At 45.5% G+C, this 20,391-nt stretch overlaps 1 protein-coding gene across 2 annotated transcripts; it reads left to right on the top strand.

The window, feature by feature from the left end:
* Positions 1-1,228: 1,228 nt before the first annotated feature.
* On the top strand, positions 1,229-18,553 carry tut4 (terminal uridylyl transferase 4). Of its 2 annotated transcripts, XM_076045088.1 has the most exons (31): positions 1,229-1,391; positions 1,528-1,600; positions 4,107-4,652; positions 5,198-5,337; positions 5,836-5,952; positions 6,056-6,233; positions 6,969-7,057; positions 7,150-7,201; positions 7,342-7,411; positions 7,523-7,649; positions 8,090-8,209; positions 8,582-8,779; positions 8,857-9,031; positions 9,757-10,313; positions 10,901-11,051; positions 11,389-11,475; positions 11,658-11,761; positions 11,890-11,947; positions 12,369-12,472; positions 12,989-13,078; positions 13,879-13,992; positions 14,082-14,159; positions 14,252-14,429; positions 14,524-14,571; positions 15,075-15,157; positions 15,260-15,375; positions 15,621-15,775; positions 15,874-15,971; positions 16,864-17,464; positions 17,740-17,910; positions 18,004-18,553. In XM_076045088.1, the coding sequence occupies exons 3-31, from the start codon at positions 4,187-4,189 to the stop codon at positions 18,090-18,092; spliced, it is 4,614 nt and encodes a 1,537-aa protein (XP_075901203.1). In that variant the 5' UTR covers positions 1,229-1,391; positions 1,528-1,600; positions 4,107-4,186; the 3' UTR covers positions 18,093-18,553. The 2 variants fall into 2 exon arrangements, with proteins under 2 accessions (XP_075901203.1, XP_075901202.1); XM_076045087.1 differs by lacking the exon at positions 1,528-1,600.
* Positions 18,554-20,391: the final 1,838 nt, after the last annotated feature.

The raw sequence follows: 20,391 nt of genomic DNA, 5'->3' as shown, positions 1-20,391 counted from the left end.
ACTTTTAGTCGCTAACAGTCATGCGACTTATAAAGTTCCTTATCAATCAATCAATCAATACATTTTCTCGTGCAGTCATATATGTAGTATTGTTTATGTCAAAGTAGACTAAAGCCATGTCTGCTAACAAGACAAGGAAATGCACAATGCCACTGTTGTCATACTGCTTTCTAATCTTGTTCTGAAAAACCCAAGTTCTGTGGTAAATATAAATAATAGCAAAGTGATTATGTACAACATATGGCCCTTTTTTGTTTCTTTTGTTTTATTTGTTTGTCTGATTATTTTGTTGTTATATGTAATCTCTGTGTTCGTAGTAATGATAATAGACCATTGACCTTTGTTTTTCAAGAGTTGTTGGTCTCCCTTTGAGTTTGTCAAAGCAGCCAGCATCCCTGTTGAATCTACAAGCTAAAAAAATTAATTAAAAAATAAGAGAGAAAGGTCATCTAAATGTATGGATTTCTCTCTCTCTCTCTCTCTCTCTCTCTCTCTCTCTCTCTCTCTCTCTCTCTCTCTCTCTCTCTCTCTCTCTCTCTCTCTCTCTCTTCGCTTTCTATTTTTAAAATAAAGTTTCATTACGTTTTTGGTCTCACGCTTTTATTTTGATGGCACCATTGGCAACGGTGCGCATGTGTATGCCGTTTCTACTCCAGTCGTCACTGTTAACGCTGTAACAGCAGTAATAACTAATAGTAACAGTATAATCTATATCGTTATAATAGCTACAACCTTATTAATTTGGTGCATTTTATTTTATTTTATTATTTTTTTATGTGTGTGTGTGTGTGTGTGTGTGTGTGTGTGTGTGTGTGTGTGTGTGTGTGTGTGTGTGTGTGTTTTAGTATGACTCTATTGTCCACATTCGACAGTGACATCTGGGACACAGCACAAGGAGACGGTGCATACAGTCAAAACAAACAAGGCCAGCAACGTGTGGATCTCAGCTGAAGGCGGTTTAACGTTCGAGCCTGCGTCGAGCTGAAGGGCGAACAAAGAGAAACTAGCGACCGGAAAGCGATGCCCTCTGTTGAGACGCTCTGCTTGGACAACACCGTGTAAATTCGAGAGGCTTCCCATCAAATTCCTTCATCATTAAATCGATAAACGACAAAATACGGAGAAGCTGATTCCGACCAGAGCGGAGTTACAGTGTACAGACAGTGAACGCAGCACGATACACGCCTCTCTCTCCTCCTCCTCCTCCTCCTCCTCCTCATCATCATCACCACTGGCACTCCCACAATGCAGCGGGACAGCGTATTAACATGGCGTCAATGGCTGCTGTTTTGAGCAGGGCCGTGGGGTTTGGGAAACATAATATAGATTAAGAAAAACACCACCATGGAGACACTTTAACCATCACCACAAATCGACATCACTGCTTCAAAGTAAGTTAGCGTTGGCTGTTCTGCTTCAGACTGGTTTGTGCCTGTTCTCCCCCCCCCCCCGCACCCCCCCTCGTCTGTTTACCGCTTGCTGCTGTGTGGCAACTGTATACCAGCGATATTTATTTTTTCGCGTTAGCTAGCCACCGGCCACCGCAGCGAATGTTTTGCGCACAGAGAGACGACAACAAACCAAGTCGAGCAAGCTTGAGGTCAGTTATCTTTTTTTTATATATATGTTTATTATTTATTATTTCTCTCCCCACCACCAACAACCCCACTTTACAACTCAAAAGAAGAAAGTCTCGGTTTCACGGTGCGCATTTTTAGCCCTGAATATCCGTGTGTGTGTGTGTGTGTGTGTGTGTGTGTGTGTGTGTGTGTGTGTGTGTGTGTGTGTGTGTGTGTGTGTGTGTGTGTGTGTGTGTGTGCGCTATGTTTAGGAAGTTAAGCCTACGTTAAGTTCCGTGTTCGGCGTCTGCGCTCATCGGTTTCATTTTCCTCCGAAGTAAAAGTCGTCATTGTCGCTTGCGTGTGATCGACGCAACATCCTCGCATTGTCCCCCCCACCACCTCACCAAATGCTACAATCTTCACACAATCGACACTTTCAAGGTCGGTGAACGCAGCAACAGCAGCAACGCTTCCATTGTGTTCGTGTTGCACTCGTGGTTTTTTTTAAGCAAAAAAAAAAAAAGAAAAGAAACGAAACGAAACGAAACCCTATTAAAGAGTCCCGTTTACCGGACAAGAGAATTTTAAATGTAACTTTCCAGAAAAAGACAAAGCAGTGCCCCGGTTGTGTTAGTTGTGTTGGTTCTCCAGCGTGTTCTTCTTCTTCTATGCTCTTTGCAACGCGCGATGGTTGCAAACCGTCGCGAACGATTTAAAATGAATTGAAACAAAACACGCACAGAAAGTCACATTATACCCATCAAAAGCTGCTTTTGCATCTGTACCCAGTCATTTCCTGGCTAATAACGTTGTTATTAACACTTAATAATGCTGTGCATGTGTTGAGTTTTAGCTTTGAAAGGAACGCTGCTACATCACAATGTTAATATACTGTTAAGAGCTTTACGTTTATACACAGGACCACTTCCTGTCCCAAGACAACAACAACAAAAAAAAAAGCTGTAGATTTTAAGAAACACAATTTTAACATCCGTCCCTTGGTAGCCTTCCAACATCGTGCTGGGTTTCTAGTTTTCCTGCTCAAGCTCGTGCTTTGTTCCTCCTCTGTGCCCTGGCTGGAAGGAGGCTGGGGATCAGGCCCTCGGTTGAGGTGCTCTCAGAAGTCAGAACAAACACCTGGATGGGGTTACTATCATTAACCAGGGATAAGTAGCAGTGTACATTCCCAGAAGTGTGTGTGTGTGTGTGTGTGGTTTTTTTTTTAAACACACTTTCTGAAAAGTGGATCAAGAAAAGAGAGAAGGATGGATTCTTCTGGTTTGACCGGAGTCCAGTGACTGAGTTCAAGACGGGTCGTTGGGAAATCATTATAAGCGGAAGATATTGGAGAAGAAAACAATTGTGTTGGACTTCAGTTGTAGCCGTGGAATTGTCACCGGTTGCGTTTCAAGTTGTTCAGAAATAAAAACAGCATCCATCCATCGGCCTCTGGAACTCCTCCCCACTGTGAGACACTGTTCCTGGACTCCATGGCAAATAATGCACTCATGGTTTTTAGAAAACCTTGCTGATCGCTGCCGCTACACAACTTTTTGTTGCACATCTGCTTTGGTTGTTTGTTGTACATAGATTGATTTGAGTGTTTTTGTTTGTCATTTTATTGTCATTCGTCACAGACATCAAAGATGAACAGCAAAACAAACTTTTTTTGTTGTTCCTAAAATATATAAATATCCATTTTTCCTCCGTTTTTTTTTTTTTTTTTTGTCTCCTTGCTTATCTTGACTTCGACCTACAATCCGCTTGAGTGTTGAGCCACCATTTCACGCTGGTGTAGATTAGCGAAATAATCCCTGCCCTCCCTGAGTCTTTAATACCGTCTATTATTTTCAGTCTCTGCACGGCGAGAGCATTTTTTTTCTTCTACAGCTGTCTGTAGCTTTTGAGCTGGAGATGAAAAGGCCATTAATGACATGACCTAGATGTTTGCTCGACCTGTCTGTGAGGTGAGGTTGTCTGTCTGTCTGTCTGTCTGTCTGTCTGCGTTCACCCTGGGATGAACTGGGAAAGTTGTCCCGAGCGTGGCCAGCGTTTGCCCTGAGGACGGCGAGGACGGGCTGTAGTTTCCCCAAGACCCTGAGAGCAGGAGAAGAAGAGGTTCAAAAGAAAAGGATAGACGAATAGATGGATGGAAGTTTGAAAAAGCTTGTGTCACATCTCGCATCATCCACACCTTCCAGCCAGTCCGGCACGTGCATGGACAGAGCTCTAATCAGCCCAGACTCAACCAGAAGAATTGCATAAATCTGGATTGTATACAATAGGACAAAGCTTTATGTCAGAAACATGATTTATAAATGATGCATTCATACAGTATTTACTAATCCATAACTGATGTGCTTATTAATGAAGAGTAAGACATTTATAACTGTGTTATAAACCATGTCAGAGCGGCTTCTTCGGTTCTCCAAAGGGAGAAACACAAGAACAAGTCCAGTTGTCCAAACTCAACCCTTCCACCTTAAGACGACCTGAATGGTATTAACTTCCAACTTTCTTTTTTCCTCCTCCCCTGAACGGCAGGTTAAAGCGGCCTGCTTCCCGGGGAGCCTCTGCGTGGCGCTGAACCCCCCTGTGGCGAGAGCGTCGGGGTAGCAGGAGGGATGGACGAGTCCAAATGTCCCGGAAAGTCAGGCAAACAGTCGTCTCAGCCCAGAGGAGCCAAACCTTTTCCCAACGAAAGGTCGAGCAAAGAGGCTCTGGCGGTGCAACGTGAGGGCGGCAAGGCGGCGCGGCGGCAGGACGGCTTTCCCGCCGCCAAAGACGAACACGGCGTGGGCAAGACCTTCAAAGATCCACCGCAGGACAAGAGGAGAGGGCGCCCCCCCAGGCTGACCAGGCTGACTGCTCGAGGGAGCTCCGGGGAGCCGGCCAGAGGCAGAGTGGCCGGCCCACACCAGCACCTGCTCACAGAAGCTGCCGACTCCAGATTGTCCACGTCGTCTGCAGACAACAGTCCCTCAGCGCACAGAGAGCCGTCGTCTCCCGCACTCCTGCCAACGCCTGACAGAGTCTTCATGCAGCAGCTCAGGGCTCCTCTTCCACCTGCAGCCAAGGAAAAATCACACGGTAACCATCAGCGACTGGGACGCCAGCAGTCAAAAGTTTGGACAAGCTTCTCCACTGCAGATAGATACTGAAGACATCGTATGAGCAAGACACAGTAGTAGTAGAACATCAAGTCAAAGTTGTTTTGTTTTGGCGATTTAACATAAAAATATGAAAGCAACACATTTTTATTGAGTCATTCCACGCAAATTGACATCTCAAGCAGTTCCTTGTTGTAACTTTGCTGATGAAGATTTTCAGCTTATTAAAACCACAAAGCCACAAACTCAGAAAATTAGAATACTGTGAAGACCTTCACAAAGAGTCCAAAACCCCTGCAAAAGGCTCCTGAGCCTTTAGAAAGTCTGTCTTGGGTTGTTGGCTCAGAAGAGTTCACACATGGGCAAATACAGCAACCTTCTCAGGAGATTCTCATGTTCTGGCTAGTGCTGTACATGTAATCGTGCACCCAAGAAAAACACCTTCAGTAACTGTAAACAGGTGGGTAGTTTGAAGAATTTCAATACAAAAACGTGTTTTTTTGACACTTTTTATGTTTCCACCAGGTGTGAAGGCCGCTGCCTTGCTGGGTCAGTGTGCAGAGGTGAAGCCCTCAGTGGAGGACGGCCACATCACAGAGCAGCAGCTGGGGCTGCGGCAGGCGGAGGAGCGCCTCTACAGGGACTACATCCACCGACTCCTGAAGGTAGGAAAGCATCCCGGAGTCGCTGCTCACTCCACACTGCCACCCCTGGACCGTGCTCTTAAAATGTAAAACTAGTGTTTCTCAACTGGTGGGTCGTGGCCCAGAAGTGGGTCACGGAGCCGCTTTGACGGGGTCGCTCGCGGCTTTGGGTTTATTATAGCAGTTGTTTTGCAGGACACTGCTGTGAAATTCAATGGTGTCAGCAGTTAATGCACTAGACGAGATAGGAAAAACCTGCGGGTCCTGCCTGAGACTCCACCAGTTGAGACTCACTGAACTAGAGACTTTTTTTTAAATTGTCATCATAGTATTATCAATTTTTTTATTTTAGTTGTTGTTGTTGTTAAGCACTGTGGGTTGCATATTTTTTGTATGAACAGTGCTATATGAATAAAGTTTATTATTATTATTATTATTATTATTATTATTATTGTCATTTAAGAAAAAAGAGCCAACACGTGGACTGATTGCTTTTTGCCGTTTGTTTTTTTTCCGCAGCAGTCCCCGGAATATCCAAACTACCAGTACTTATGCAAGCTCTGTTCTGTGCACATTGAGAACATACAAGGAGCGCACAAACACATCAAGGAGAAGCGACACAAGAAGAACATCATGGTACGAGAGCAGAACAAAACTCACCGTCCGTCTTGTAATCCCCGGGCTTTGTAAGTGGTTGCGGCGTCACCGCTCGTGTGTTGTCGTCTGCCGTGCTTGTCAGGAGAAGCAGGAGGAGAACGAGCTGCGGGCCTTGCCGCCCGCCTCCGCCGCCCAGCTGCGGGCCGTGGACGCCGCTGTGCTGGAAACCACCAGGCAGCACGGCATCTCCCAGGAAGACTTCGACGTCCGCTGCTCTGTGGTCGCCCGCATGGAGGAGATCATCCAGGAGCACCTGTCAGGTCAGCGGTCAAAAGCTTGCACGCATCCTTTTTTTAAATTTTTTTTATTTCTGATGTACAGAAGTGTTGGCCGCCTTTGACGCGAAGCTCCAACTGGACCTCACGTGCGTCCTGCTGCCGCCGACCGTGCCCGAGACGTTAAGTGCAGCTTCATCGGAGTCCACCTGTGCTCAATTCAGTTGATTGGCTCTTGATTTGGAAAGGCGCCGCACCTGTCTGTATGAGCTCCCACTGTTGACGCTGCATGTCAGAGCGCACGAGAACTCAACTTGTCTGTAGACCACACAGAGGCAGTCGCTGCGTTTCCATGACTCCTAGAATTGTTCAAAAGCTAAATATGGCCATAAAGAAAAAAACCCTGGTGATGGAAACGGCCGAACTTGGGAAAAAAAATAAAACCTCTCAAATGTCAAATATGGAATGAAAGGTTTTGGATGCTTTCATCAGGGTGTTTTCCACACGTATCCACACAGAGGGATATCGCTAAAGTGTCAAGTCAAAGCGATGCGTTAAGATTGGATGATGGAGGAGGAGGAGACCGAATGTTTTTTTGTTTTTTTACAAGCCAAATATAACAAACATAGTTGACAGCAAACAGCATTCGTATGTATTTTTGTTCCATTTGATGCCATTGATCCCTCTCATGACAATTTGCCTTTTGAAATTGTTTCCTTGAAATTGGAATCTTGAATTGAAAGTTAAATTTTAAAATGTTAAAATCTCATTGCTTTACAGCCTGTGCACTGCGTCTCTACGGCTCCTGTCTCACCCGCTTTGCCTTCAAAACGAGTGACATTAACATCGATGTCACCCACCCCTCCTCTGTAAGTCGCCTTCTGCTTCCTACCTTTTCTCACGATCTAAAGGAGAGATTAGTCGATTGAATGTTTGAATTCCTCGTGATTTTTCTACTTAGATGACCCAACCTGAGGTTCTGATCCAGGTGCTGGAAATCCTGAAGAACAGCTGTAAGTCTGAGCTGCCTGTTTGTTCGGCGCTCTTGAAACCATCTTTTTCTCGTTGTGACGTGATGACTTTTTTTATTATGACGACGCTTCCACAAAGTTTACGGTTTGTTTTTCTATACAATACGTTTTCTTCCATCCAGCTGAGTTTTCCGACGTCGAGTCAGATTTTCATGCCAAAGTCCCTGCAATTTTCTGCCGAGACGTTTGCAAGTGAGTCGAGCGTCAAAGTGAACCATTCAACCTATTAGGGGCGTTAACATTCAGACCATGCACAGCCCTCAAATACACGCTTAATTTTCTGTCTTTCTTTTTTTTGTGCAGTGGCCTGCTGTGCAAAGTCAGTGCAGGCAACGACGTCGCTTGTCTTACCACCAATCACCTGGCAGCCTTGGCCAAACTGGAACCCAGGCTGGTTCCGCTGGTGCTCGCCTTCCGCTACTGGGCAAGGGTGAGTAATAAGTACACACTGTTGAGCATTAATAACACAGTTATAAATGCTTAACTCATCATTAATAAGCACGTTCGTTATGGATTGGTAAGTATTGAATGCATTCTTTGTAAATCATGTTTCTGACATAAATACTGGTTGGTATGTAGTTTATAAACACAGTTATAAATGTTTTACTCTTCATTAATTAGCTCAGCGTGATTAATGGTTAGTGAATGTGTTAGTAGATGTTTTATAAACACTCATACATTTATTTTCCATTCAATTTCATGACTGTGTGTATAAACTACATATTAATGAGTATTCATGTCAGAAATATGATTTGTAAATGATCATTTATAAATAGATTAATACCACTTTGGTAAAAAATAAATAAATAAAAACTTTCACCTCTAATGCATTTTTCCTCATCTCCTTCTTTCCCTGTGTTCTTTTTTCAGCTGTGTCACATTGACTGCCAGGCTGAGGGGGGCATCCCGTCGTACTCATTCGCCCTCATGGTCATCTTCTTCCTGCAGCAGAGGAAGGAGCCCATCCTCCCCGTGTACCTGGGCCGCTGGGTGAGTCCAGCCGAGCTGGCTCGTCTCCACTGCTCTCACCAAAAGATCCTCGGCAGGGGGCCCCTGACAGAGCAGACAGGCAAAAATGGATAAATAGACAGCACACATGCAACAGCCGGCATTATTAGCAGCTAAACTGAGTCAGACATGGAAAGTTTGTCGTCACGTCACTCCCATAGTCCGAAGACCATCGTTTGACTTCATCATTGCTAATTTTATCTTTCCATGTTATTCCAAGAAGCCGTCTATGTATGTTAAGTACAGGTGTTTGAAAAGCAAAACCATTTTTTTTTTGTTTTTTTTGTTTGTTTTTTCATTGATTTGATTTTAATTTTTATATATTTTTTATTTATTTATTTTTGTCTTCTTCAGATCGAAGGCTTCGAGGTGAAGCGCGTGGACGAGTATCATCTCACTGGGATCGCACTGGACACGTTTGTCAAGTGGGAGCGCAGAATTCCGAGCTCCGCCGACGGACGCGGCGGCGACCGCAGCGAGGGACGTGGAGACGGCGGCAAACCCAAATCGGAGCAGAAGAAGTTTGACGACGGTCATTTCACAGAAGGCATGGTGGGTTTCCACCGCAGCCAGCGGTCGCATCGACAATCAACCGAAATAACAAACCCTCCTTCCTCTGTGCCTTGCAGACCCGCATGACCTTGAACCATGGGAAAGATGTCCTGCTGGGTCAGCTGTGGTTGGAGCTGCTGCGTTTTTACACACTGGAATTTGCTCTGGAGGAATCCATCATCAGCATCCGTCTGAAGGAGCTCCTGTCCAGAGAGATGAAGAACTGGCCTCGCCGCAGACTGGCCATCGAAGGTCACCGGCTGCCCTCTGTTTCACTGCAGAAAGTAGAGCCGCAGCCATTTCAGCCAGCGTCATCGATTATGTCCGACGGTCGAGAGCGGAGATTTAAGCGTGGATGCGACACATTGACGGCGTTATTTAGGGCAGATTAATTCCATATTTAAGTTGTAAGAAATCTGTTGAAGTTAAACTGTGATAAACATTGCACATAACCTTGATTAACCTTGTTAATATACCCGATGATATTTCATAACCACTAAGTACAGAAGCGCATTGCTGCCACCCTAGAAAAATAAGAAAATCTTAATAGTTTCAATAGTTTTTTAGGTGATAATTTTCACATTATTATTTTTGAAAGTTTCACGTTATAACGTGAAATTTATCACGTAAAAAAACGTCAAACTATCATATTATTTCGTCATTATTTATTAATATTTTTTTTCTAGGATGGCAGCAATGCGCTTCCGTAACTGTCACAGATAAATGCTTTGTGTGTATTCTTTCAATATACATGTTCAAAAACGTATGCCGTCAGAGTACAACAGTAGAACACAGGTGTGAATATTTAAGCCAGTTAGATTCAACAGAAGTCAATCAATCAAGAAGGCAATCGTGACTAATCGAGAGAAAAAAATAATCGATCGATTAGTCGACAACAAAAACAATCAACAAAAGCCGTCCAGAAACAAATAGCTTTCTAAAAAAAACACATAATAATAATTTTTTGCTTTTTTCAGATCCTTTTGCTTTGAAGAGGAACGTCGCACGGAGCCTGAACTCCCAGATGGTGTTCGAGTACATCCAGGAGCGCTTCCGTATGGCCTACAAATACTTTGCCTGCCCTCAGAAGAGGGGCCAGAGAGGGCGCAAGGCCAGCAGGCGAGGATCGAAGACTGAGGAGAGCGTCAGGAAGGAAGCGGCGGCGTCGATCAATGAAGACGACGACGAGAAGGACGACACAAGCGGCAGCCTCAAGGGGGAGGGGGAGGAGGACGAGGAGGAGGAAGAGGAGGAGGAATCTGACAGTGAAGATGAAGATGATGCTTCCCATCCGTCCACAAACGCCAGTGACAAAACTTTAGACGCCTGCCTCATGGACATGGCTCTGACCGAGGGTCATAAAGCTTCACCCTCCCCCAACGAGCTGCTGCTGGACAGCGACAAGACGGAGGAGGAGGAGGAGGAGGAGGAGGAGGAGGGGGACGAGGACGAGGACGGCGGCGTTTCAAATACGGAAGTGGCGTCGGAGGATCTGCACTACGTGTTTGACAGGATGATTTTCACCGGGGGGAAGGTAACTACGGTGGACCGCACTCACTCTCCTCTCTTGTCGTCCATCTGAGCGGTACTTTTGCTTTCCACACTCCTTCATTTGACATAACTGAGAGTGTAAGACTGCATTTGGAGCAATTCAAAGGTCCAGTGTGTAACATTTGGCTTGATTCATGTTTTGTATATTGGTAAAAGCTTAACATACTGCCTGTAAATACTTTAATGAAAGGGTATAATCGCAGTGCAATAGAAGTCATTTGCTTTTCCTACACGTACAACGTGAAAGTATATATAAATAACAGAATTTTACACGTACAATTCAAACTGCGATTAATCACAGTTAACTCTGGAGATTCTGCGATTAATCGCAATGAAGAAAATTAATAGTTTCGCACCCGGTGTGGATGATTCAGCGACGGCTTGCTTCTTCAAATGAACCTTCAAAGAAGAAGGTGGACGAGGTATCCAGGTTCGGGTGCGCAGCTCACTGTAGTTCACTGGCATGCTCAGGAGAGGGAGGCGAGAGTGAAGGAGCGCCGCAATCTGAAATGCAACCACTTGCTGTCACCGTTTCTCCTTCAAAATCTTTCATCATCTCTTTCACTTCAGCCTCCGACCGTGGTTTGTAGCATCTGCAAGCGAGACGGCCACCTGAAGGACGAGTGCCCCGAGGACTTCAAGAAGATCGAGCTGAAGCCGCTGCCGCCGATGAACGAACGCTTCCGCGAGATCCTCGACGGACTCTGCAAACTCTGTTACTGTGAGTTCAGTCCAGTGTCCGTCTCAACGCTCCTGTTGGATTCAAACTGTGATGACGACCAGTACGCAACTGGATATCGGTAGCATTAAATCTTACACGCCTGTTTTCCCATGACAGATAAATCTGTGTTTGGCTTTGCAATTTCTATCAAGATCAAGAGACCACACTTTATAATAAATACACACTGTAAAGCATTGGCTAAGCAATAGTAAATACTGAATGCATTATTTATGAATTGTTTATTTGTCTGTTGCACGTTTGTTTGGTTTTTTTATAGCTTGAATATTTTGAATGATGAGAATGATTTGACTGAACTCGATCATTTTCCTCTTTGCAGACGAGTTGTCGCCCACCCCAGCTGAGCTGCAGAAGAGGGAGCAGATCCTGGCCGGCTTGGAGCGGTTTATCAGGAAGGAGTACAACGGTAAGTGCGGCTGCAAACCTGGTTGCAGCACTATACGTGACGTGACCAGTTTCTACAGTATGAACGTCACATGGCCACACGACCGATGGGCTCAGAGAATATCGCCGTGACTTGCAGTTGTGGTGTGGTGTTGTTGCAGCATCTAAGCAAATGAAACAAACCGTCTGCCTTGAAATCCTCAGACAAAGCTCAACTCTGCCTCTTCGGCTCCTCCAAGAACGGCTTCGGCTTCCGCGACAGCGACCTGGACATCTGCATGACTTTGGAGGGTCATGAGACCGCAGAGGTGGGAGCCCTAATACACACACACACACACACACACACACACACACACACACACACACACACACACACACCTCATGACTTCCATATTCTGGCCTTGCCTTACGTGTAGCGTTTGTTTGGTGTGTGCAGAAGCTGAACTGCAAGGAGATCATTGAAGGTCTGGCCAAAGTGTTGAAGAAGCACACAGGTGGGCGGAGCATTGCAACATTCAGAGACTTTATTTTACCACAGACTTCTGATTTCATGGTTTTTCTTTCATTTTCATGACTATTGACACTGTGGGTTGTCACTCAAAACTATGAATGAACACATGTGGAATATGTATTCAACCAAAAGGAGTGAAATAACTCAAAACACTTCTATATCTTCTAGAATCTAGAATAGCCAGGCTTCATATAAAATATACAGAACATCACATATTTAGCAGCTATTGAACTTTTTTTTCTTTTTCCACATTAATCCACATGTCTTGCTCATATATTGATATTGTGCATTACATCATATTGATAGATGGTGTGTATCTACAGTGTAGAAAGTAGCACAGACAAAGCAGAAACGCGTGTGTCCAAACTGTTGACCGGCTGTTTGTTATTATTTCTGCACTCCAGGCTTGAGGAACATCCTGCCCATCACCACAGCTAAAGTGCCTATTGTGAAGTTTGAACACAGGCAGAGTGGCCTGGAGGGAGACATCAGCCTTTACAACACTTTGGTAAGTCCGTGCAGCTCTCACACCACCTCGACTTCTAGAGTGCACCCAGGGCTGGGCGATTTTGGTCAAAAAGAAAATCCCGATTTATTGTTTTTCTCTGAAAACTCGATTTTTGATTTCGATTTTTTTCTTTCTTTTTTTTTTTTTTGTATAGGGCGGAAATCTCGTTAAATATGCTCCAAAAACGGGACAAGTGCGTGTTGTATGCGACTTTGTAAAAGTAATTTCCCAGGTAGTGGTGAGGGCAGCAAACAGAGGCTAGCTAGTGTAGATGCCAGTCAACATAGCTAGCCAGTTAACAGCTTCTCCGGGGGGGTGGCGGGGACTACGGTAGCCAAGAGGCGCCAACCCGGAAGCATTTTCCTCTATTTAACATCGCTTAGACTAAAAAAATCGGACTTCAATTTTAAATCCATTAATCGCACAACCTCGAAGTGCACCCATTCTGTTGCATCTTTGCTGGTGCGTCATTGATGATATTGACACGAGTGACTTTGTGCGGTTCGGCCCACGCAGGCTCAGCACAACACCAGGATGCTGGCCACGTACGCAGCTCTGGACCCGCGGGTGCAGTTTTTGGGATACACCATGAAGGTCTTTGCAAAGGTGCGGCACTCTGACGCTTGGCTGCTCTCACTTGAGCGTGCACGGAACTCTCTGACGTGTTTGTCGGAAGACACAACCTCCTCATCGTTGCCTTGTCCAGACAGTCCATCGTGATGTGTGGTCAGGTAGCGTCGGGAGCAATTACACCTTTTAATTGGATAGAATTTATTTGTCATAGTTGATGAATGAATGAATGAATTAAGAAGAAGAAGAAGAAGAAGAAGAAGAAGACCTTTATTGAGCCCACGATGGGGAAATTTGCATAATTACAGCAACAACAAAAAAGAAAAAAAGAAATAGGCTACAGTGCAAAAGTTCAAGAATTATATTAACTGAAGATGTAGACAAAAATAAAATAATTGTAAGTATGTACAGGAAAAAAAGCAAGATAAAAAGCAAGATATTTACATATCAAATGTTTTATTAGATTTTATTTATTCAATTAATTCATTAATTTCATTTGCAAACGTGATATTATGCTATATATTTGTACGTACAAAAGAAAGAAATGACATAACAAAACACTGCATATGGTTTGAAAAAAGAATAATGTAAATAAATGGGAAAATATTGCCAAATACTGCCACACAGATATCCATATAAATACACAATATATCACACATGTACACTATCAATATCAATCTATCCAAGCAGCAAAACCCTGTTGAATCGTTCACACGTTTAACCTGATTGAAGAATTAGACACGTCGATATTTTGGTTCCACTACGTTTGTAGTGGAAAGTGTGTAAAGTGTGTGTAAAGGTGTGAACTGGCAACCCGCGTGTCTCCGTCTCCACAGCGCTGTGACATCGGCGATGCGTCCAGGGGAAGCCTCTCATCTTACGCTTACATCCTGATGGTGCTCTACTTCCTCCAGCAGAGGGAGCCGCCGGTCATTCCGGTCCTGCAGGAGGTATCAGCCTCAGCCCAGTCTGTGGCTCCGCCCACGCATTGATTAAGGCCGGGTCTGGACTCCGCTAAAACTGTATTTCGTCTGTTCAGATCTTCGAGGGTGCGGCCGTCCCTCAGCGCATGGTGGACGGCTGGAACGCCTTCTTCTGCGATAATCCCGACGACCTGGTGAGTCCGCCGATGAACGCCTTCCCTTCTGCGCCGCGTGCGTTTTTCCCGAAGTCCAGAATCCAGACGGTTTGTCGCTCTGCCGCCTGCAGCACCGACTCCTCTCGGAGCCGCCGGCCAACGCCGAGTCGGTGGGAGAGCTGTGGCTGGGCCTCCTGCGCTTCTACACCGAGGAGTTCGACTTCAAGGAGCACGTCATCAGCATCCGCCAAAGGAAACGCCTCACCACCTTCGAAAAGCAGTGGACCAGTAAATGCATCGCCATCGAAGGTAAACCGGCTCAGCCGCCGCGGTTCACACGAGTCACTCTTTAACGTCGGTCTCTGCCGCTCAATCGTCCGCTCGTCCCTTTTTTTTTTTTTAGATCCGTTCGACTTGAATCACAATCTGGGTGCTGGAGTTTCCCGCAAAAGTAAGTGCAAAAAAAAAAAAAAAAAAAGAAATGTATTGAGGTGCTAGAAAAGAAAGATTTGTGTGCTACACACAGGTACTACCCGGAAAACTAGAATATCCAGTAAAAGTTGTTTTATTTTGGTAATTTAACATCAAAGATGAAAGCAACACATTTTATTGAGCCATTCCACGCAAATTGACATCTCAAGCAGTTCCTTGTTGTAACTTTGCTGATGAAGATTTTCAGCTTATTAAAACCACAAACCCACAAACTCAGAAAATATATATATATAATTATTATAAAATTTGAGTTGTTTTTTTTTAAGCTGCAAGACCTGATCAGCAAAATCCAAAGAAATAAAAACTTGAAATATATTGCATATTATTCCTTTATATAATATGTCACATTCACCTTTTAAGTTGAATTGCAGAAATACAGCAACCTTTTCAGGATATTCTAATGTTCTGGGTAGTACCTGTACACCTCTGACTCTTGTCGAAATGATTCCTCGATTCCTTCAGTGACGAACTTCATAATGAAGGCGTTCATCAACGGGAGGAAACTGTTTGGAACGCCGTTCTACCCCGTCCCCGGCACTGAAGTGGTGAGTCCAGAAGAATTTTGCAAACCGAGATTGAAAATTGTCGAAATTCGCGGTAAAAATCCAAAACTGTAACCGAAATTCTTCCGGCGTCTTCTGCCGCAGGACTACTTCTTTGACTCCAAGGTGTTAACCGACGGCGAGTTGGCGCCCAACGATCGGTGCTGCAGGATCTGCGGCAAGATCGGACATTACATGAAAGACTGTCCGAAGAGACGCAGGTAGCCAAACTCTGTCCGTCCGTCACTGCAGCTGCTTAGCAAAGGGGCGGAAGCCCCGATCAGGAAGTTTATCCTCTGACACAACTCAGTGTGGATCAGTTCCGCCGTTGGCCTCCCACTGGGGGAACAATGTTCTTGTTTGTGTAACTCTGCAAAGTGTGGAAAAATAACTTTTCCTCAGAATGCGTCGCTGGATGTACGGACGGTAGAACCTCACTGACCGAGACTCTGTCGCTCCTCAACAGAGTGAAGAAGAAGGAGAACGACAAGGACGAGGACGTGAAGGAGGACGAGCGGGAGCCCAAGGACCGCCGCTGCTTCCAGTGTGGCGACATGGGTCACGTTCGAAGGGACTGCCCCGAGTTCCGCCACCTCAAGCAGAGGACGCCCGGCGCTCCAGGTACTTCCTGCACCGCTCGGTTGGAATATTGTCGACCGAAGGGGATTTATTTCAGTCGTTCTGCGGCTTCGGACTGCTGACGCTTTTTTCTCTCCAAGTTCCCCACCCGGTCAGAACCATGGCCAGCTCCCAGTCCATCCCCATCCCCCAGTCATCAGCAGACAGTCTGGGAAGAACCAGGCAGGCCTCTGAGTGTGTGAGTACCGGAGAGATTCAAGTCATTTTTCTAAATCATTTTGCTCGGTGGTGTCTTTAACATGTGAGGAGTTCTCGACTGAATGGAATGGGCCACAGCGATCGGAGTGAAGCCGTCAAAGGTTCTTGTGTGCCATAGGACGAGTTGGAATTTAACAGAAACCAAAAGAATAGGAATAGAATTAGTTTGAAGTACTGAAATGTGCACTTGCGCATTGACTATCGTGTCAGGTTAAAGTTTTACACATGGCTGTGCAAGACGGCAGCAAGAGCCTCGTTGCTCTATGTGCTGTATATTCTCATTAGGGCTGTCAAATTATTATTATTTTTTTTAATTGCGATTAATCACAGAATTTTGAGTTAACTGTGATTAATCGCATTTTGAATTGCATGTGTAACTTCTGTTATTCATATAGGAAAACCAAATGATGCTTATTGTACTGGAAGTATTGCACCTTTATTAACATATTTATAGGCAGTGTGTTGAGCTTTGACCAATACACACTAGCAGTCAATAGTGTGGACGCACCTTCTCATGCAATTTTTTTTTTATTTCATTTTTCCACCTTCCTACACTGCAGATAGATACTGAAGACATCAACTATATGAGCAAGATATATGGAATTATGCTGCAAAGAAATTTAAATATCAAACATGTTTGAGTTGTTTGACACTTTTGTTTCCTCCATAATTCCATGTGTGTTCACACGTAATGTCGACGCCTTCAGTGAGAAACTGCAATGTCAATATATTATTGAGAATGAAAGAAAAGACATTCAATTCATAGTGCGAGTCCAATCTTTGACTGGTGGTGTAAAAAAAAAAGCCGATCCGATACTTCAAAAATCCCCATCAAGGTTTTTCAACACGTTTCCGTCTTCCCGTCCTTGCAGTCAGACAGCCGGCAAACTCCGCCTTACTCGCCGCAGTCCGCCGCCATCTCCCAGAACTCCTCCCAGTCGTCGTGCTCCCCTCAGCCCTCCCACGCTGGGAAGAGCATCGCCTCCGGCGCCCTGAAGCCGCCGCCGCCTCTGGCCCAGGTGCCCGTGTCTCTCTTCGGCCTGCCCGCCTCGCACCCGGGCCAGTACCACCCGGCCACGCTGAGCGCCCTGGGGCTGCTCCCCTCCCACCAGCACCAGGGGGCGCAGCAGCAGCCCCACCACCACCCGGTCCACATCCCCTCCACCTCCTGGCCCATCCACGGCCCGGTCCTCAGCTCGTCCTCCAGCCCCGCCGTGGCCTCCCCGGCCGGCCTCAAGTTCGCCCTGCACACTGCGCCGGGGAGCCGCAGCCCCACCGCCGGCTCCGGGGGGAACCCCTCCCCCGCCGCCAACCCCGCCCCCGCTCCCATCAACCTCAACGACCCCAGCATCATCTTCGCCCAGCCGGCGGGCAGACAGCTGGGCCTGCACGGGCCCGCACGGGAAGCACACTGGCACAACCACCTGGCACAACCCGGGGCCCTGATGGGAAACGGCACCGTGGTGAAGTCAGGTATTGACCACCGGGGGCAGTGTGGTGGCGCTCAGGAGCTGCAATGCCATGACAGTTTTTCACATAATAAAAGCCAGTTTTCTAAAATTTCGACAATTGTAAAAATCTAAAATTTCGACAATTTGTTGAAATTGTCGAAATATTGCATTTTTTTTTTGTGAAAATCTGAAATGGAAATGCAGCCAATGGACTGATTTCCCCTCTGGGCATCCAAATTCTCTCTCAGCCTTTTTTTTTTTTTTATTGAATAATGTTTTTCGCTGTGGTGTCCACAGAGTCCAGCCACCCGGCCCAGTTTGTGGGTGTGAGCCAAGGCTCTCGGCTGTGGGAGCACAAGGGGGCGCCGCAGTACACCTTGTCCCCCTCCTGGCCCTACCGCATGCCTCACAACTTCATCCAGCAGGGCAACGGAGGCTACCAGTCGGGGAAGCCCTTCATGACGCCAGGTCAGGCACAGTTTCAGTCTCGTCCCTGCTGTCACTTCTCCTCATGATGGTTTTCCAGCCATCCAGATGAGTTATTTCTGTTTCACTGTGCAGGTTCTGTGGTCCATCCAAACCCAAACTTTCCACTGGTTCAACAAGTCCGACATCCAGTCAACCTGAATTTTATCCAGCAGAAGAAGTAAATTCTGTTCCGTTTCCAATAAGGCTCATCATCAGTTACAAAACAAATCCAAATTATGTACTCGGCATCATTTGATCACAAGCAATTTTTAAACAAACAAACAAAAAAAATGATTTTTATCATTTTTGTACAGTTTTTACATTTTAATTTTTTTTTTTGGTCTCATTACATTGATTTGTGATACAAATGTGAATATTTTAATACCCCCGTTTTTGAGGAGGTCCAAAAAAGTGTTTTTATTTTATGTGTAAAGTAAGGTAGAAAGATGTAAACATTTATTTTTATTAGCTGTATTCATACTTTGCTTGCTGCAATATGAAAACTTTGAATAGATGTTTGTTTTTAAAATAATCTAACATGTCATGCCTATGTAGTGCCAAACGCAGGGATAGCCAGAAAAAAGGGAAAAAAAAATCTCAAACACAAAAAAAGCTCAAAAAAATAAAGAAAAAGCAAAACCACTTTTTAGAGTCTTGTGAGTTTTTCCCCTCATCTCCAGAATTTTCCGATTACTGCTGTAGTTGTTGCCTTGCTACTTTTGTACGCCAGGCGTCGGCAGAAGGGGGGGGGGGCAATTGCAGGTGTCGGCAGAGGTCGGGTCGTCTGCATAGGTTGGGTGTCGGCGTCGGCCACGCAAACGCTGCTTGCAGCTTCAATTATTATTACTATTATAATTATTATCATCATGTTCACTGTAGCATGTGTCATTATGGAGACGTGCCCGGAATTATGAAGCCTGTTAATGTGGCGTTAGGAGTTGCATCTATATGAGTCACTAGAGGGCGCTCATTGCCTTGTTGAAAAACTGACAGCGCGTCACAGAGGCTGGACAACAAATGAAGCGCTCCTCCAACTGTTGATACTCCAGGGCCACCACACTAACACAGCTGGTGATTGATGAGGGTGAAAAAGTCGCACCTGTTGTTGAAAGTGCCTCACAATGCAGCGGAATAAACGCCTAACAGCAGTGGACCAGATGAGCAGGTGTTTCCACCGTCTCAAAAATCCCAATCAACACAGTAGTTCATCATCAACACGTGCGTCCTCAACACAATGCAGACGCAGTGAGTGCAGCTAGAGGACTGTTTTTGAAAGAAATAATACAAAAGACCAAAAACGAAATCCTTGCTTTGTGTTCATTTTTGCTCCCAAAATACGACACTCCGCTAAGAATTACTTTGCATAGAATTTTAAACATACGGTAAATCACGGTTAGCTAGGGAAAGTTAGATTGACCTCAACTTAAAAAAAAAAAAAAAAGATATAATTTGACAGCCCTAATATCAACACATAATATACAACGTTACATAGGCAGAGTGGTTGGTTACAACTTTGATTTACTTACGAGAATCAGGTCCAAGTTTGACGGTTCATCAGTTTGCGCTGCTCCTCAAGTCCTAGTCCTCAACTCGTCTCTGGAGTTGCAGCTGCCGCCGCACCTGTGCACGGCTGTTAACCCCAACAATGGCTGTTTCTCATGGTTGTACATACATTCTGCTTGACCGGGTCCTTCTATGGGCGACAACTGAGCGACAGGTGGTTCGAAATGGACACCAACAAGCTGCACGGAACTGCGCACTGGTTTTTCCATCTGCGCTCCCATTTCTCCAGAAGGCTGTGTGTCAGACTTTTTTTTTCCTTCTTTAACGGGAAGGTAGCAACAATTTTGTCCACGTCTGTACACACATGTACGCAGTGAAACCTTCTCTGCTGGCCTTAGAAGAGTACATTTCCCAATAAAAACGATAAGTTATTTGGCATAGTCTGTTCTTCTCACATCATATAACACCCTCTTCGGTGCGTTGCTTCCATTGTCGTATATTCCGGTAGTTTTCATCCAATCATATTTCAGCTAACTTGTGTTGCCATGCTCTGTGACATCTGCCTTTGGCCAACAGAACCAACACAGCAGGCTGGTTTGTATCTGCTGAGTGAACGCGCCTCAGTTCTTTCCGATGGCCAATCAGACCTCGAGTCTGCGATGCCGAGGCTAGCTAGCTAGCTAGCTATCTTTACGCTGCGGTCCACACGTACCGCGTCCTGTGATTGGATAAAAAGCCCTGAGAACCTTAGAGAGCCTCAGTTCGTTCCGACAGCCAATCAGATCTCGAGTCCGCGATGCCGAGGCGAGCGAGCGAGCTAGCTAGCTTTACGCTGATGTCCACACGTGCCGCGTCCTGTGATTGGATAAAAAGCCCTGAGAACCTTAGAGACTTACTGACACACGTGATACTTCAAACTTCCGTTCACTTTGTACGGGGAAACGAAATAAAAAGATGCGACAGTACATAGAAAGGCTG

Source organism: Nelusetta ayraudi, unplaced genomic scaffold (genome assembly GCF_046127955.1).
Source record: "Nelusetta ayraudi isolate G7.1 ecotype Tasmania unplaced genomic scaffold, CSIRO-AGI_Nayr_v1 ptg000084l, whole genome shotgun sequence".
Lineage (NCBI taxonomy): Eukaryota > Metazoa > Chordata > Actinopteri > Tetraodontiformes > Monacanthidae > Nelusetta > Nelusetta ayraudi.
Note: the sequence above shows the minus strand (reverse complement) of the source record. Positions and strands in the feature narration are given on the sequence as shown.

Coding starts and splice junctions, on each gene's coding strand:
- tut4 (XM_076045087.1), top strand. CDS start 4,187: ATGGACGAGTCCAAATGTCCCGGAAAGTCAGGCAAACAGTCGTCTCAG. Junction 7,412..7,522: donor TTCTGCCGAGACGTTTGCAA/GTGAGTCGAGCG, acceptor TTTTTTGTGCAG/TGGCCTGCTGTGCAAAGTCA. Junction 15,158..15,259: donor CCGTCCCCGGCACTGAAGTG/GTGAGTCCAGAA, acceptor CTTCTGCCGCAG/GACTACTTCTTTGACTCCAA.